The sequence below is a fragment of the Amblyraja radiata genome, chromosome 2 (genome assembly GCF_010909765.2).
Source record: "Amblyraja radiata isolate CabotCenter1 chromosome 2, sAmbRad1.1.pri, whole genome shotgun sequence".
Taxonomy (NCBI): Eukaryota; Metazoa; Chordata; class Chondrichthyes; order Rajiformes; family Rajidae; genus Amblyraja; species Amblyraja radiata.
Window position 1 is genome coordinate 20,007,869 of NC_045957.1, and position 18,632 is coordinate 20,026,500.

General features: G+C 44.1%; 1 protein-coding gene across 1 annotated transcript in view; it reads right to left on the minus strand.

Annotated features, from left to right (window-relative positions):
• hepacam2 (HEPACAM family member 2) overlaps positions 1–18,632 on the minus strand; it is a 95,293-nt gene that overhangs the window by 64,489 nt on the left and 12,172 nt on the right. Inside the window, exon 2 of the mRNA XM_033042771.1 lies at positions 4,979–5,329. Within this exon, the coding sequence (XP_032898662.1) occupies positions 4,979–5,329 (351 nt within the window). The remainder of the gene's footprint in view (positions 1–4,978; positions 5,330–18,632) is intronic.

Below are 18,632 nucleotides of genomic sequence, written 5' to 3' on the forward strand. Positions count from 1 at the left end.
TTTCAATCAGCAGTAAGAGAATTTATTACAATTATTAATATTGGTGAAAACAAATTGAAAAAGGATGAATTATCCAAGAAAAAAAAATCTCATGTTTAGAATAAAATAGAAATACTTTTATTTGCAATTCCCATTCCAGGTTTCTTAGAACAGGAAGAAATAATGAACAGAGGTGAAACAGCCCTCACAATCCTGCCCTATAATTCAGTTTTGTGGCTGATTTTCAAATTGTCTAGTTTCCTCCCTGATCTCACAATATATTAGTACAAAATTCTATTGATTTCATAAGGTCATATGGTCATAGGTGACAGGAGCAGAATTAGGTCATTTGGCCTATCAAGTCTACTCCGCCATTCGATCATGGTTGATCTATCTCTCCCTCCTAACCTCATTCTCCTGCCTTCTCCCATATCCCCTGACAAATTTCAGCCTTGAATACACTCAATGATTAAGCATTCAAACCTTCTCCCATGGAGATTCACAGGAAACCTTCCACCTCAATCCTAACACTTTGCATGAGACTAGACACCCTTGACCAAGATTCTTCAGTCAGAAGAACAACATGGCCACTCAAAGTCAAAGTCTTATGCTTCAAGAGGATTTGGGTAGCTTTATCTGAACCAGCCAGAATCCAGAATGAGAACACAGTACAGTGCAGCAACAGACTCTTCAGCTTGCCATGTCTGTACTGACCATGGTGCCAATCGAAAATCCCAAATGCTTCCACTTGGTCCACATTCTCTATTCCCTGCCTGTTCTTATGTCTGTCGAAATGTCAGGCCCAGGTCCATGGCCATTTCTGCACAACTATTAAGGATGCCTACTACTCCAACCCTCAATCACATTTTGGAAAATTGGACCATCTGGCTGTTCTTCTACTCCTCACTTGCAAGCAGAAACTTAAGTGGGAGGATCTTGTAGAGCGAGTCCGACAGTGGGTGAGGAACAGGCGAGATTCTAAGCAACTGCTTTGGGTCAGTGGTCTGATCCATATTCAAGGGCTGTAGCCAACATAAATAAGCACGCTATTGCCAAAAGACTTCATAAATAAAAGTGTGATGAACTGTGTGCCAAAGACGACACCACGAGTGTTTCCCAATGGAAAACCATGGATGAACCATGAGGTCCATTCCTGGGTGAAGTCCTTGTATGCAGCGTTCAAGTCAAATGATCCTGAGCTGTACATGCATGCACAACCTTTGTTAAACTATCAAGGATGCTAAAAGGGAATTCCAGACCAAGTTAGAGTCAATTGTGTCAAGGCTTGCAGGATGTAATGGGCAAATTGAAGTTGGGCATTTTTGCTGACAACATAAAATCAATGCATTCTATGCTCACTCTGAACAGAATAACATAATCTACCCCAACAGCTTTGAGTATACCTGTATCCATGGACAATGCTACAGATGTCGGATCGACTTTGCTGAGAGTGAATCAGTGGGAAACAAATGGCCTGGATGGAATCCTCAACCATGTCTTGTGTGGACCAGTTAGCAGAGTATTTAAGGACACCATTAATGGACCTCCTACTCTATTCTGAGATTCCCATCTGTTAAAGAAGACCATTTCCATCCCAGTCCCAAAGAAATGCAAGGTAGCCTGCCTTTGTGACCTGTCCAGTGGCTCTGACATCCACCATGATGAAGTGCTTCAAGTGGCTGGTGATGGCATGCATTAACTCTAGTCACCTAGATAGACTTGATTTACTGCCGTTCGCCTACCTTTGCAACATGTCCATTGCAGATGTTATGGCCCTACACTCATCCCTGGAACATCAGGATAACACAGACGCCTATGTCAGACTCCTATTTATTTACTATAGCTCCCTCTCTAACTCCATAACCCGACCAAACTCATCAGCAACTCCTGGACCTAGGAATTAGTACCCCTCCTCTTCCACTGGATCCTCAACTTCCTGACCACAATCAGTGAGGATAGGCGACAAAACATCCTTCAGGATAATTCTCTAAACAGGTGCCCCACATGGGCACATTCTCAGCCCTTTACTGTACTCCCTCAACACTCAGGATTATGCGGTCAATTACTGCTCTAAATCCATTTACAAGTTTGCAGATGACTACACTGCAATGGGCTGGACCTCTAACAATTGTAGGAGCCAATTAGGTTTAGTCTAGTTACTGTTGGTATATATTATTATTTTGTCTAGATATTTCTTGCAGAATTATTTTGAACACTTGGGGGCAGGCTCTTGATGCTTTGTAGGATGTTACATATAGCATAGTCACAGGGAGTGACCAGATCAGACCAGGCAAGCGAGAGAGAGTGCACAGTTCTTACCAGATGAGAGAGAATGGGAAGTTACAGCTTGTCTGAGAAAATGGAATACCTGGTATGAATCATCTCTTTGTTTGTACAACTACTTCAATAAAGAATCAATTAAACTGAAAATAATGACTGGAGGATCCATTTTTTATCGTATGTGTAAGTTCACACCTACCTGCCTGTGTAGTAATGGCAACGGAAAGTTGGACATTGGAAAGATTTGAAATTGCCATTACAACAATAAGACAGGGTACAGGAAGAAGATAGACAACTTAGCAACATGGTGTCAAGACAACAGTCCCTACCTCCGTGTCAAGAGTTAGTTGTTGACTTCAGGATGTGCTCCAATCAGCCTCAATACTGCTGAATTGGAGATGGTCGATGGTCTTAAGCATAAATATCGCCAACAGGAAGGTATGGCCAAGAAAGCACACCAACACCTATACTTCCTCAGAAGACTAAGAGAATTTGGCATGTCTCCAACATCTATTCCCAACTTCTTCAGATGCACCATAAAGAGCATTCCATAGAGATGCATTACAACTTGGTTTGGAAACTGATCTGCTCAAGACCACAAGAAATTGCAGAGAGTTGAGGATGTAGCCCTGTCTATCACACATACCAGCCAGCCCACCATTAACAACAACTTCACACTGCCTTGGGAAAGCTGCCTAGATATTGAAGGATCATTTATACTCTGATCATTCTCTCTTCCCTCCTATCTCGTTGAGCCGAAGATACAAAATCTTAAAATCACCAGATTCAGAAACAGCTTCTTCCCCACTGATATCAGAAGACTGAACAGTCCTCTCGTAGTCCCGGTCTCCCAACCTATTTCATTGCAGTCTGCCATTTTATTTTTTCTCCACTTTCTCTGCAGTTGTAACATATAACGCTGTAACATTATATTCTCCACTCTGGTATTTTTCTCTTTGCACTACTTGTTGTACTTGTGCATGCTTTGATTGTACTTGTGTGTGTTATGATTTGGCTGGATAGCACACATACAAAGTTTTAAACTATAACTCGGTACATGTGACATTAATACACTAATACCACAATGAGTATCCTATCTATGCCTCTCATAATTTTATATACTTCTATCAGGTTAGCCTCAGCCTTCGACATTCCAGCTAAAACAATTCAAGTTTGTCCCATCTCTCCTCAGATATAATGCCCTCTATTCCAGTGAACCTCTTCTGCACATTTCAAAAGCATAGCACAGAGTGCTGTGTTTACATATCTGTTATGCTACTGCAAATAAGAATTTTACTGTTCTGGTTTGGTAAATGACAAAATAATGCTCTTGACTCTCTTGACTCTTGATATCTTTGCTTATAGTGTGGCTATCTGAACTGCACACAATGCTCAAAATACAGCCAAAGAAAAACGTTATATAGCTGCAATATGACTTCCCAATTTTTCTACTCAATGTCATGGCTGATTAAAGTAAGCGTGCCTTAAAACCTCTTTACCACCCTATCCCGTTGTGCTGCCACCTTCAGGGGGCTACAGACTTGGAGTTAAAGAGGGAGCATGATCCTGCTGTATATCAATGTTCCAAAGGTCCCGCTGTTCCTGTATATTTCACTTTTGCATCACCTGACACTTATCCAAATTATCTGCAATATCTCCTCCAAAATTTTCAACTGTTTGTTAACCTGCTATATACTTTTGATAACCTTCTTCGCTATCCACAGTTCCACCATTTTTATGTAATTGGCAAACCTACTAATGAGATGGTCTGCATTTTCATCTAAATCATTAATATATAATACAAGTAATAGAGATCCCAGTAGTAATGCTTAGAGAACACCATTGGTCACAGTCAGAAAATAAAACTCCCAACACTACTCTCTGTCTTCAAAGATCGACCCGATTTTAAATCCTATTTACAAACTCACCATGGAACTCATCTGACTTAATATTCTGCACCATCTGAATAGACCCATTCACAGGGTGAACTGTCCTCTATGTGTAAGATCTCATTGGAGATTGTGGGATGATTGTACATATTTAAACAATACAGCCACTTAAATGAAGCATGCACATTGCTGGAGTATTGGGATTTTGTCTTTGCAAATTAAATCCCGCAGAATGATTGTGGAGCAGATACATAAATTGCAGCCCTGGTTGTATGAAGCACATGCAATGTGGCACACGTGTCTTGCCTAATTAGCCCAAAGTCTGGATTGTTCATTACAATGCTGGTTGTTTATTGTAGAATAATTCTGGCTAGGCTTGTCTGGGGAAATAATGTTTGTCATATAAAGAAAATTAGTAAGAAATATTCATAATGCTTGCAGAAGGTAAAAATGATTGAAGTAAAAAACATAAACATTCTGAAAACATCTGTAGCTTTTAAGAACAATGTGCTATGGCATTTCCTGTCAGAATCATTACTGACTGTGAAACGTGCATTACAAAAATATCCACAGTACCAATTTGAATGAAATGTTATTTTGAAGAAAGTTACCCTCAAACCAAATCTCTCTGATGAAATAAGCATTTAAATAATGAATATTCAGAAACTGGGGCTCCTTCTGGGGCACTGTTAATTCCAGAGAAAACATTACGTTTATTCACTGACCTGGGAGATGGCACTTCAAGACAATGGGATTATATTGCTGCTGTGTGAATGGAATATTGTCATCTTCAGGAATGCTGGATGAAGGCAAATTGAAAGGCTACTCACCGTTGACCTGAACAGTCAGTTGTCGACTAGCTGATTCCATCTTCACTCCAGAGACAGTCACTTTTATGGTATATTCACCATCATCAATTAATTGTACTGGGTTGATTAACAGTGTGGCACTGGGAGGAGACAAGAAAAACCTGTGGCCGTGCTCCATGTCAGGAGTCAATGTGTTGTTTATGGCTGTCACCAGAAGCATGGAACCTGAAGATTGGCTTTGGAAAGTCCAGGTTATCTGAGTGTTCTGATCTTTGATTCCAGTAGTGTAGTTTACAGGGAGCAGCAGAGGTTGTCCAACAGTCCCCAGGATCATTTCAGTTGGCACCGTAATTCTTACAGCTCCACTAGTGCCTAAAGAAAACATCAACAGTCTGAACATACATTTAAACTTAGCCAGACTAGCTAGAAAGAATTTATGTTTTTTAAACAAACAAAAATGATGGAAATACATATTTTTATACTATCCAGTTTAAGCTTACAATTAATATTTTTGGAATCATTGCAGAGCTCAAAACGTATATATTGTTAATAAAATGATATCCCAAATGATTTTGGTATCTGCAATAGTACAGTAAAAATGTTTTAAAATGTTATTAAAACCTTGCAATGACATTTGACATTCTGGGTATTTTCCCACTGTGCATCCTTGATGAGACGTGCCCATATACTTAGCTAAAATGGCATGAGGGTATTTATTAAATCAGAGCATTCTGATTTTTAATATATTTAGGAGGACTATGTGTACTTATTACAAATGCCTTAGCCTCCTCTGCAGAACACATGATAACTAAAATTAATTTCAGCTCAGCCGTTAACCAAGATTTTTAATATATTGTAGATGTATTTGATATTATTATGAAAATACAGCTCCTTACTCAGAGATTAAAATATTGATATTTTCAAAAAGATTAAGCTATTGCCATTGATCAATTTTGAAATAATTATAGCTGGATAAACAAATTAAACACATCTCCACCTCACCCTACATCGCTAGATACCTGTACTATGCAAGCTATTTGTAAAGCAATGATGCTTCAGCAAGTCTCAGAGCTCACTCACTCTCAATACGAGTAACCCTACACAATAAACGCTAGAAGCCAACTTCATAAGTTTTTAAGTGTTCGTAAGTGATAGGACCAGAATTAGCCCATTTGGCCCATCAGGTCTACTCTGAAATTCAATCATGGCTGATCTATCTTTCCCTCTTTACCCCATTCTCCTGCCTTCTCCCCATAACCCTTGACACCCGTAATAATCAAAAATCTATCTATCTCTGCCTTAAAAAATATCCATTGACTTGACCTCCATAGCCTTCTGTAGCAACGAATTCAACAGATTCACCACCCTCTGACTCGAATGCATTGAACCCTGATCCCATCCATCCTCCTCAGGTAAGTATTAGTGCAATATGAGACACTGCAGAATGATGAGGTACAGGACTCCTAGCTGATTTTTGTTCCTAGGCGGACTGAAGTTCAAGTTCAAGTTCACATTTATTGTCACATGCACCGATTGGTACAGCAAAATTGGAGTTACCATACAGCCATATTAAAAAAAGAGAACACAATACACAATAGAGTTTAACATAAACATCTACCACAACGGAATTAATGTTTCACACTGTGATGGAATAAAGTTCAGTCATCTTCCTCTTTGTTCACCCGTGGTCGGGGACTTTGAACCCTCCGCAGTTGCTACTACGGACGGCCCGATATACAGGCCCTCTCGCCGGGATGATCGGAGCTCCGGCGTCGGATGGAACACACTCTGCGGCATGGAATTTCTGAATTGGTCGCTTCCTACCAGAAACCGCAGCTTCCGAAGCTGGACGGAGCTCAACACTGGCGATCATCGGCAAGGGATCACCTCGCTCGGCGCCGTCAGCACCGCGCCCGCGGCTAGAAGCTCCGCAGATCCCAGCCTCACGGTGTTAAAGTCAGCAGGCCCAACACTCCGGAGCTCCTTCACTGGCGATCATCGGCAAGGCATCGCCCCGTTCCGCGATGGAAATTCCTCGCTGCGCCTGCTGCTGAATCTCTGGCTGGTCCCCGGTAGGAAAGGCTGCGCCATTTCAGTTGGTAGGCCGCAGGGGGGGGAAGTTGCGACACGGAGAAAAGACGCATCTCCATCCAGGTAAGTGACTGAAAAACGGTTTCTCCCTATTCCCTGCCACCACCCCCCACATAAGACATACAAAGAAACAGGGATACTGAGGAGACCCGTGTGAGGACCTCATCTATGATGGAAGAGGTATTCTACCCGTACCCTAAACGGAGGTGTTCAGCGAAACGATCGCCGAGCCTGCGCTTGTTCTCGCTGATATAGAGCAGTCCACACCTGGAACAGCTGATACAGTAGATGAGGTTGGAGGAAGGGCAAGTGCCTGAAAGGATGGTCGGGGTCCTTGAATGGATTTGAGGGAGGAGGTATAGGGACAGGTGTTGCATCTTCTGCGGTTGCAGGGGAAAGTACCTGGGAAAGGGGTGGTTAGGGGGGAAGGGATGAGCTAACCAGGGTGTTGGGGAGGGAATAGTCTTTGTGGAAAGCGGAAAGGGGTGATGGGAAAATGTGGCTAGTGGTGGGATCCCATTGGAGGTGGCGAAAATGTTGGAGGATTATGTGCTGCATGCGACGGCTGATGGGGTGAAAGGTGAGGACTGGGGGGACTCTTTACCAATTGCAACTGGGGGGAGGGGGAGAAAGAGCAGAGCTGTTGGATACTGAGGAGACCCATGTGAGGACCTCATCTATGATGGAAGAGGTATCCTACGGGTACCCTAAAGAATGAGGACATCTTGGATGTCCTAGTAAAGAACACTTCATCTTGGACGAGGATGCACCGTAAATGGAGGAATTGGGAGTAGGGGATAGATTCTTTGCAAAAGGCAGGGTGGGAAGAAGTGTAGTCTAGACAGCTGTGGGAGTCAGTAGGTTTATAATAGATGTCAGCCGATAGTGATGGAGATGGTGGGATCAAGAAACGGAAGGGAGATATCGGAGATGGTTCAAGTGAATTTGTGTGCAGGATGGAAATTGGTAGTGAAGTTAATGATGTCCGTGAGTTCTGCATGGGTGCAGGAGGTTGCCTTGATGCAGTTGTCAATGTGATGGAGATAGAATTTGGAGATAGGACCAGTGTACGCCTGGAACAGGGATTGGTCGACATGCCCTACAAAGGGGCATGCATAGCAATAACTTCAGCTTCTCCTCCCTGCTGAAGTTAGTGACCAGAATTATATGCAATACTTCAGTTGTCGGTCTACATCAGACCAAATGTTTTGTAAAAGCTCCCCGTTTTGTATTTATAACTCTTCTTATGCATCCCAGGATCCCTTATGATTTACTAACCTCACAATCAACAAGCACTGCTACTCTCCAAGGTTCATGCAAATGTATACCCACGCCCCTGTGTTCTTGCACAGTTCTTTCTGTGTTCTTCCTTCAAAACTGTGCTATTTGGTCTATATTGGTTCTCCTTGTTCTTTCTGCCAGACAGCATCGCATCACTTTACAGTCTATTGAGTTTAATTTGTCCCTTGTTGCCCATTAATTCAGCCTATTCCTTTTTGTGACCCATTATTATCCTGCTCACTGTGAATCCTGTAAAGTATTGTGTTCTTTGAAAATGTGTACATTTTACCATGCCCATCTCTCTTTTTATGAGCATGTAACAATTAAGCAGTCGTTGCAGTTCTGATCCCAAGAAACTATTTAGCAGTATCCAGTCAAAAGAATAACCACTTAAGCAAAAATGGCAAATGCTGAAAATTGGAAAAAAGATATAAAGTGCTGGAAACACATGTTAGACTTGGCAGCATTGTCAATCGAGAAATAAGTACAACATTCATCAGAACTGAGTATTTCTGTTTTTACAACTGTTTACTACTACTCATCTCAGTGTCCAGTGATCCATAGTTGCACTATTCACTCTCAGCAAGGAACCAATTTCATGAGTGACTACATTAATTGGAAAAGACAGTAAATCACAATGAACATTGACACCTGTTCTAACATATATTGCATCACTCCTTGCAACCCTTAACTATTGTAAGTCTGCCCACTCTTCCTGCTGCCTTCAGGCAAGAGATAATGAGATGAAATGTACTCGGATTTCAATCAGAACAAGTCACTGGCCTCCTTTATGCTCTGGTAAAGGACTAACTTTAAGATATTACAAATATCTTTGGATCAGATCAGAAAGGAACCAGATCCATGAATGTCCACAGCCATGTGATCTTGATAGTCACTGGGGAAACGGTCCTTGCCATGCTCTGGGGTTAGAGTCATGACTGCAGCTGGTGGCATATTTTAATGCCCCAAGGCTCAGTGATGCACAGGCACTTAGTCACAGAGTGGTAGAGTGTGGAACCAAGCCCTTTGACTCAACTTGCCCACACCGGCTAACATGTCCCAGCTACACTAGTCCCACCTGCCTGTGGTTTGGTCCATATCTCTCCAAACCTGCCCTAACCATGTACCTGTCTAACTGTTTCTTAAATGTTGGGATAGTCCCAGCCTCAGCTACCTTCTCTGGCAGCTTGACACAAAATGCTGGAGTAATTCAGCGGGACAGGTAGCATCTCTGGAGAGAAGGAATGGGTGACATTTCAGGTTGAGACCCTTCTTCAGACTGATGTCAGGGGAATGCAGAGACAGAATGTAGTCAGAGGCAGTAAGAAAGGTGGGAGAACTGGGAAGGGGGAGGGGAAGCAAGGGCTATTTGAAGTTAGAGAAATCAATGTTCATACCGCTGGGGTGTAAGGGGGAGGGAAAGCTCTGGAAGGTTGTTCCATACAAACTCCCACCCCTTGTTCACTCGCTGATCCACACTGAGGTCATGTTTGGGGAATAATTCCTTGACCATCTTGCATATTGAGTCAGAAAAAATTATTAAAAATAGAAATAAATATTAAGAAGAATTTCTACCCCTTTTCTATTTTCTAGTTGCTCACCTCTGCTCTTTCTTCTGGACTTGCTGGCAAGGGGGATGCCTATGAATGCACTCCTCTGAAGCAATTGTTTTATACAGTTAAAGTCATGATAGTTTTACTGTTACACACTCATTGCAACTTTAAAGAAATCTAACATGGATCAAACTATTGTAGAATTGATCTATTATCTAACAGAAATCAACAATAACCAACATGCAGGAACTTAGAGTCACAGTCATACAGCATGGACACAGGCTCCTTGGCCAGACCTTCCCACGTCGATTCCATTCATAGAAACATAAAAACATAGAAAAATAGGTGCAGGAGTAGGCCATTTGGCCCTTCGAGCCAGCACCACCATTCAATATGATCATGGCTGATCATTTAAAATCAGTACCCCGTTCCTGCTTTTTCCCTATATCCCTTGATTCCTTTAGCACAGAGCTAAATCCAACTCACTCTTGAAATCATCCAGTGAATTGGCCTCCACTGCCTTCTGTGGCAGAGAATTCCACAGATTCACAACTCTCTGGGTAAAATAGCTTTTTCTCATAACAAGAGGAGTTGAGTATAGGAGGAAAGAGGCCCTTCTGCAGTTGTACAGGGCCCAAGTGAGACCACACCTGGAGTTTTGTGTGCAGTTTTGGCCTCCAAATTTGATGAAGGACATTTTTGCTATTGAGGGAATGCAGCATAGGTTCACGAGGTTAATTCCCGGGATGGCGGGACTGTCATATGTTGAAAGAATGGAGTGGCTAGGCTTGTGTACTCTGGAATTCAGAAGGATGAGAGGGTTTCTTATTGAAACATATAAGATTATTAAGGGTTTGGACACGCTAGAGGCAGGAAACATGTTCCCGTTGTTGGGGGAGTCCAGACCAGGGGCCACACTTTAAGAATAAGGAGTAATCCATTTAGAACGGAGATGAAGAAAAACCTTTTCACACAGAGGGTTCTGAATCTGTGGAATTCTCTGCCTCAGAAGGCAGTGGAGGCCAATTCTCTAGATACTTTCAAGTGAGAGTTAGATAGAGCTCTTGAAAGCGGAATCAGGGGATATGGCGAGAAGGCAGGAAAGGGGTACTGATTGTGGATGATCAGCCATGATCACAGTAAATGGCGGTGCTGGCTTGAAGGGCCGAATGGCCTACTCCTGCACCTATTGTCGATTGTCAATCCTAAATGGTCTACCCCTTATTCTTAAACGGTGATCCCTGATTCTGGACACCCCCAACATCGGGAACATTTTTCCTGCATCTAGCATGTTCAATCCTTTAAGAATTTTATTATGTTTCTATAAGATCTCCTCTCATCCCTCTAAATTCCAGTGAATACAAGCCCAGTCAACACATTGTTTTATCATCTATCAGACCGACATCCCGAGAATTAACCTGGTGAACCTATGCTGCACTCCCACAATAGCAATAATGTTCTTCTTCAAATTAGGAGACCAACATTTCACATAATACTCCAAGTGCGGTCTCACCAGAGCCCTGTACAACTGCAATGGACCTCCTTGCACCTAAACACAAATCCTCTCGCAATGAAGGCCAACATGCCATTAGCTTTCTTCACCGCCTACTGTACCTGCATGCTTACTTTCAGTGCCTGATGTACAAGCACAACCAGGTCTCGTTGCACATCCCCTTCCCCTATTCTAACACCATTCTGATAATAATGTGCCTTCCTGTTCATTCCACCAAAGAGGATAACCACACATTTATCCACATTATACTGCATCTGCCATGCATCTGCCTACTCACCCAACCTATCCAAGTCACCCTGCAGCCTCATAGCATCCTCCTCACAACTCACACTGCCACCCAGCTTTGTATCATTCGCAAACTTGGAGATGTCACATTTAATTCCCTTGTCTAAATTGTTAATATATATGGTAAATAACTGGGGTCTCAGCACCAAGCCTTGTGGCACCCCACTAGTCACTGCCTGCCATTCTGAAAAGGACCCGTTCTGAAGAGGATTCCTTCTCTTTGCTTTCTGTCTGCCAACCAGTTCTCTATCCATGTCAATACTCTACCCCCAATACTATGTCCTCTCATTTTGCACACTGATCTCTTGTGTGGAAAGGCTTGTCAAAGGCTTTTTGAATGTCCACATCCTCTGGCTCTCCCTTATCTATTCTACTTGTTACATCCTCAAAAAATTCCAGAAGATTAGTCAAGCTGACTTTGAACGATCCTGTCACTGCTTTCCAAATGTGCTGCTGTAACATCTTTAATAATCGACTCAAGCATCTTCCCCACTACGAATGTAAGGCTAACTGGTCTATAATTCCCCGTTTTCTCTCTCCCTCCTTTCTTAAAAAGTGTAGTTACATTGGCTACCCTCCAATGTATCTGCCTTCAGTCCCAACAGTGTACCTACTGTAACACCATTTCCTGACTAATGTGGATTCCTTTCAGTTCCTCCCTCCCACTAGATCCTCGGTCCCCTAGTATTTCTGGGAGATGGTTTGTATCTTCCTTAGTGAAGATAGAACCAAAGTGCTTGTTTAACTATTCTGCCATTTCCTTGTTTCCAATTATAAATTCACCTGTCTCTGATTGTAAGGGACCTATATGTGTCTTCACTAATCTTTTTCTTTTTACATATCTAAAGAAACTTTTACAGTCAATTTTTATATGTCCCGCAAGCTTCCTTTCATTTCCCCCCCCCCCCCCCGGTCTTAATTAACTCCTTTGACCTCCTCTGGTGAGTTCTAAATTTCTCCCAGTCCTCCGGTTTGTTGCTTTCTCTGGCCAATTTATTTGCCTCTTCCTTGGATTTAACACTATCCTTGATTTCCCTCGTTAGCCACGGTTGAATCACCTTCCCCGTTTTATTTATTCGCCAGACAGGGATGAACAATTTTTGGAATTCATCCATTCATCCATGGTCTTTAAATCTTTGCCATTGCATCTCCACCATCATAGAAACATAGAAAATAGGTGCAGGAGTAGGCCATTCGGCCCTTCGAGCCCGCACCGCCATTCAATATGATCATAGCTGATCATCCAACTCAGTATCCTGTACCTGCCTTCTCTCCATACCCCCTGATCCCTTTAGCCACAAGGGCCACATCTAACTCCCTCTTAAATATAGCCAACGAACTGGCCTCAACTACCTTCTGTGGCAGAGAATTCCAGAGATTCACCACTCTCTGTGTGAAAAATGTTTTCCTCACCTCGGTCCTAAAAGATTTCCCCCTTATCCTTAAACTGTGACCCCTTGTTCAACCCTTTAAGTATAATTTGCCAGTCTATCCGAGCCAATTCCCATCTCATACCTTCAAAGTCTCCGTTCTTTAAGTTCAGGACCCTAGTCTCTGTATTAACCATGTCACTCTCCATCCTAAAGCAGAATTCCACAAAATTATGGTCACTGTTGCCGAAGGGGCTTTGCACAACAAGGTTGCTAACTAATCCTTCCTCATTACACAATACCCAGTCTAGGATGGCTTGTCCTCTAGTCGGCTCCTCTACAAATTAGTTTAATAAACCATCCCGTATACATTCCAGGGAATCCTCTTCCTCAGCACTGTAACCAATTTGGTTGGCCCAAGCTATATGTAGATTAAATTCCCCCATGATAACTGCTGTACCTTTGCACATAGCATCTCTAATTTCCTGCTTGATGCTATCCCCAACCTCCCTACTGCTGTTTGGTGGGCATTATACAACTCCAAGCATCCAAGCTTATGTCTCTCCATGCCATTGCATTAATCTCTTCTTTAACCAGCAATGCCAACTCTCCTCTTCCTTTCTGTCTATCCTTCCTGCATATGGAATACCTCATTCACTCCTTCAGGTTCCTATTAAATAATTCCCCCCTCACTATAAACCTCTGTCCTCTGGTTCCCGATTCCCCTACTGTGGGCAAAAGACTTTGTGCATTTACCCGATGTATTCCTCTCATGGTTTTGTTCACTTCTATAAGATCACCCCGCATCCTCCTGTGCTCCAAGGAATAAAGTCCTAGCCTGCTCCCTATAGTTCCGACCCTCGAGTCCTGGCAAAATACTGGGAAATATTCTCTGCACCCTTTCCAGCTTGACAATATCTTTCCTATAACATGGTGACCAAAACTGAACACTATACGCTAAATATGGCCTCACCAAAATCTTATATAACTGCAACATGACCTTCCAACTTCTATACTTATTACTTTGACTGATGAAGCCCAATGTGCCAAAATACTTTTGACCACCCTATCCACCTGTGATGCCTTGGAACTATGTACCTGCACTCATAGATTTCACTGTTCTACAAAACTCGCCAGAGACTTTCCATTCACTGTGTAGGTCCTACCCATGGTAGACTTCTCAAAATGCAACACCTCACATTTCTCTGTATTAAATTACATCAACCAATCCTCACACCACCTATGCAACCGATCAAGGTTCTGCTGCAAATTTTGATAACCATCTTTTTTATCTACAAAACCATTCATTTTATTGTCATCTGCAAACTTGCTAATCATTCCATGTGTGTTCTCATCTAAATCATTGATATAGATGACAAACAGCAATAGCATCAAAACTGAACACTCTACTCTAAATGTGGCCTCACCAACATCTTATATAACTGCAACATGACCTCCCAACTTGAGACACACAAATAGTCACTGGCTACGAGTATGATAAACCACCTTCCATCATCACCATCTGCTTCCTTCCATGAAGCCAATTTTCAATCCATTCAGCTATCACTCCTTGGATCCCATGCAATGTAACCTTCATGAGCAGCCTACCAGTAGGAACCTTGTTGAATGCCTTGCTAAAATCCACATATAAAATGTCTACAGCTCTGCCTTCATCAACCTTTTTGGTCATATCTTCAAAAGACTCAATCAGAGACACCGTGAGACACTTCCTCCCATGTACAAATCAGTGCTGACCATCCCTAAAAAGCCCTTGTCCACTTAAATGCATGTATACCCTTTCCCTCAAAATACTCTTGAGTAACTTTCAGCCCACAGATGTTAGACTCCCTGGGTGTCCTTGGATATATTTGATCAGGCCCAAGAGATAGTCACTTCCATTGACTGTCCTTAGTTCCCCAGTCATCATGTCTTTCCCCGAGGTAAAGCTAGAGGAGAAATACTCGTTGAGGATCTTGTCCATCTCCAGTGTCTCCACACAGTTGAGCACTTTGATTTTTGAGGGAATAATTTTCTCTCTGGTTACCTTTTTCACCTTTGTGTACTTTTAAAACCTCTTGGTGTTATCCTTAATGCTATTTGCCCAAGCAATCTCTTGGCCCCTTTTTGCTCTTCTGATTTCCTTATTTAGCTTGTTCCTTAGTTCCCGTAACTCCTCCAGGAATACACTTGATCCCAGCTGCTTGTACATGCCCCATGCCTCCTTCTTACTCTTACTCTAAGAGCCTTAATTTCCCTTATCACCCAAGCTGCCTTACACTTCACTCTAACAAGAACGCATGTCCTGGACTCGTTAGCAAACTTTTAAAAACATCCCATATTTGTGATAGGCAAAAATGCTGGAGAAACTCAGAGGGAGAGGCAGCATTTATGGAGCGAAGGAAATAGGCGACGTTTCGGGTCGAGACTCTTCTTCAGACTGATGTGAGGGTGGGGGAGGGGGGGGGGGGGAGAAGAAAGGAAGATGCGGAGACAGTGGGCTGAGGGAGAACTGGGAAGGGGAGGAGAAAGCAGGGACTACTTGAAATTGGAAAAGTCAATGTTCAAACTGCTGGGGTGTAAACTGCCCAAGCAAAATATGAGGTACTGTTCCTCCAATTTACAGTGGGCCTCACTCTGGCCATGGAGGAGGCCCAGGACAGAAAGGTCGGATTCGGAATGGGAGGGGGAGTTCAAGTGCTGAGGCACCAGGAGATCAGGTTAGTTATTGCGAACCGAGCGGAGGTGTTGGGCGAAACGATCGCCAAGCCAACGCTTGGTCTCACCGATGTAGAGCAGCTGACACCTAGGGCAGCGGATGCAATAGATGAGGTTGGATGAGGTGCTGGTGAACCTCTGCCGCACCTGGAAAGACTGCTTGGGTCCTTGAATGGAGTCAAGGGGGAAGGTAAAGCGACAAGTGTAGCATTTCCTGCGGTTGCAAGAGAAAGATCCTGGGGAGGGGGTGGTTTGGGTGGGAAGGGGCAAATTGACCAGGGAGTTACGGATGGAGCGGTCTCTGCGGAAAGCAGACAGGAGAGGAGATGGGAAGATGTGGCAAGTGGTAGGATCCCGTTGGAGGTGACGAAAATGTCGGAGGATTATTTGTTGTATGTGACGGCTGGTTGGGTGGAAGGTGAGGACAAGGGGGACTCTGCCCTTGTTCCGAGTGGGGGGATGGGGACAGGAGTAGAGTTACGGGGTATAGAAGATAGGTGAGAGCCTCTTCTATAGTAGAAGAGGGGAACCCACGTACCCTAAAGAATGAGGACATTTCCGATGCCCTGGTGTGGAACACCTCATCCTGGGTGCAGATGCGGCGTAGACGGAGGAATTGGGAGTAGGGGATGGAGTCCTTACAGGAAGCAGGGTGGGAAGAAGTGTAGTCCAGATAGCCATGGGAGTCAGTGGATTTATAGTAGATGTCGGTCAGTAGTCTGTGACCTGCGATGGAGATAGTGAGGTCTAGAAATGGTATGGAGATGTCGGAAATGGTCCAGATGTATTTGAGTGCCGGATGGAAGTTAGTGGTGAAATGGATGAAGTCAGTGAGTTGTGTATGGGTGCAGGAGATAGCACCAATGCAGTCGTCTATGTAGCAGAGGTAGAGTTCTAGGATAGGGCCACGGTACGCCTCAAACAAAGATTGTTCGACGTACCCTACAAAGGCAGGCATAGCTTGGGCCCATGCGCGTGCCCATAGCTACGCCTTGGATTTGGAGGAAATGGGAGGAGTCAAACAAAAAGTTGTAAGGGTAAGGACCAGCTGCGCTAGGCGGAGGAGAGTATCAGTAGACGGGGATTGGTTGGTTCTGCGGTCGAGGAAGAAACGGAGGGCTTTAAGATCTTCCTGGTGGGGGATGGAGGTGTAGAGTGACTGGACATCCATGGTAAAGATGAGGGAATGGGGGCCTGGAAAATGGAAGTCATGGAGGAAACGAAGAGCGTGTGAGGTGTCTTGAACATGGGTAGGGAGGAATTTAACCAGGGGAGATAGGATGGAGACGAGGTATGTGGAAATAAGTTCGGTAGGACACGAACAGGCAGAAACAGTGGGTCTGCCAGGACAGTCAGGTTTGTGGATTTTGGGGAGGAGGTAAAATCGGGCCGTGCGGGGCTGGGGAACGGTGAGGTTGGAGGCTTGGGAGGGCAGGGTGCCGGAAGTGATGGTCAGTGATAGTGTTAGAGATAATGGCCTGGTGCTCGTCTGTGGGGCCATGGTCCAAGGATAAGTAGGAGGAGGTGTCTGAGAGTTGGCGCGTGGCCTCAGCCTTGTAGAGATCGACGCGCCATACTACCACGGCACCTCACTTGTCGGCAGGTTTGATCACCCAGTCGGGGTTGTTGCAGAGTGAGTGGGGGGCTGGGGGGGGTAAAGGTTAGAGTGAGAAAGGGGAGTGGAGAAGTTGAGGCGGTTGATGGCCCGCCGGCAGTTTAAAATGAAAAGGCCTAAAGCAGGTAGATGGCCATGAGGGGGAGTCCAAGAGGAGGGGATCCGTTGGATACGGGAGAAGGGCTCATCACTAGGTGGTGAGGACTCCTTCCCATGGAAAAACGCTTGGACGTGGAGGCGAAGGAAGAAGAGCTCCACATCGTGGCGGACGCAGAACTCATTGAGGTGGGGACGGAGGGGAACAAAGGTGAGGCCTCTGCTGCGGACAGACCGTTCGGTATCCGAGAGAGGAGGTCAGGGGGGGGATGGTGAACGGGGGATGGGGGTTGGGGCCGGAGGAAGACAGATGAATGGACGGAGGCCGAGGCGATGTCTGGAAAGGGGGGTGGAGGGTGGTCAGGAAGGAGGGGGGTATGAGGACTATAGTGTAGGTGGGGAGGAGCTGGGGTCACATGGTTTGAGGGGGAAGGGGAAGACCCAGTGGAACACCCACTGAGTTTCCCTGTGTTAGGGGGACGAGCAGGACCCAGCGCTTCAAACAACCTGCTGCAAGCAACTTGAGCGAGATCCTGTCTTATTCCTTCAAATTTGGCTTTGCCTTAATTAAAAACGTTAATTCATGGACGACCCATGTCTCTATCCATAACTATCTTAAACCTAATTGAACAGTGGTCACTGAAAAAAGTGTGTCAAAGACTGAAGCTTGATGGGCTGGGATGTTAAGGGGAGAGGGGGTGCAATAATGGTGGACAATTCAATGATTAGGGGTGTAGATGGGTATTTCTGTGGCAGCTGACGGGATGGTTTGTTGATTTCCAGTTTCCAAGGAGATCAGTATTCTGAAAGGGAAATGTGAAAATCATCGTCCATGTCGACACCAATGGCAGTGGAAGAAAGAGGAATAAATTCCTTTGGACAGAGTTTAAAGAGCCACAAAAGAGATTAAAAAACAGAGGCTCCAAGCTTGAAATCTGAATTAAAAAAGATTATTGAAGATAGAACAGATAAACATGGGTCTGGAGTGATGGTATTGGAGGGAAGGACTTGGAATTCCAAGAAATCATAATTATTGCTGGAGGGCTGAGACTTCTACAAACCAGGTAGGTTGCAACTCAATGGGAGACATAATGTGAGTCATCCTCCAGTCTCCCGCCACCTCACCTTCTTCAGATGCAAATATTCATACATCTCA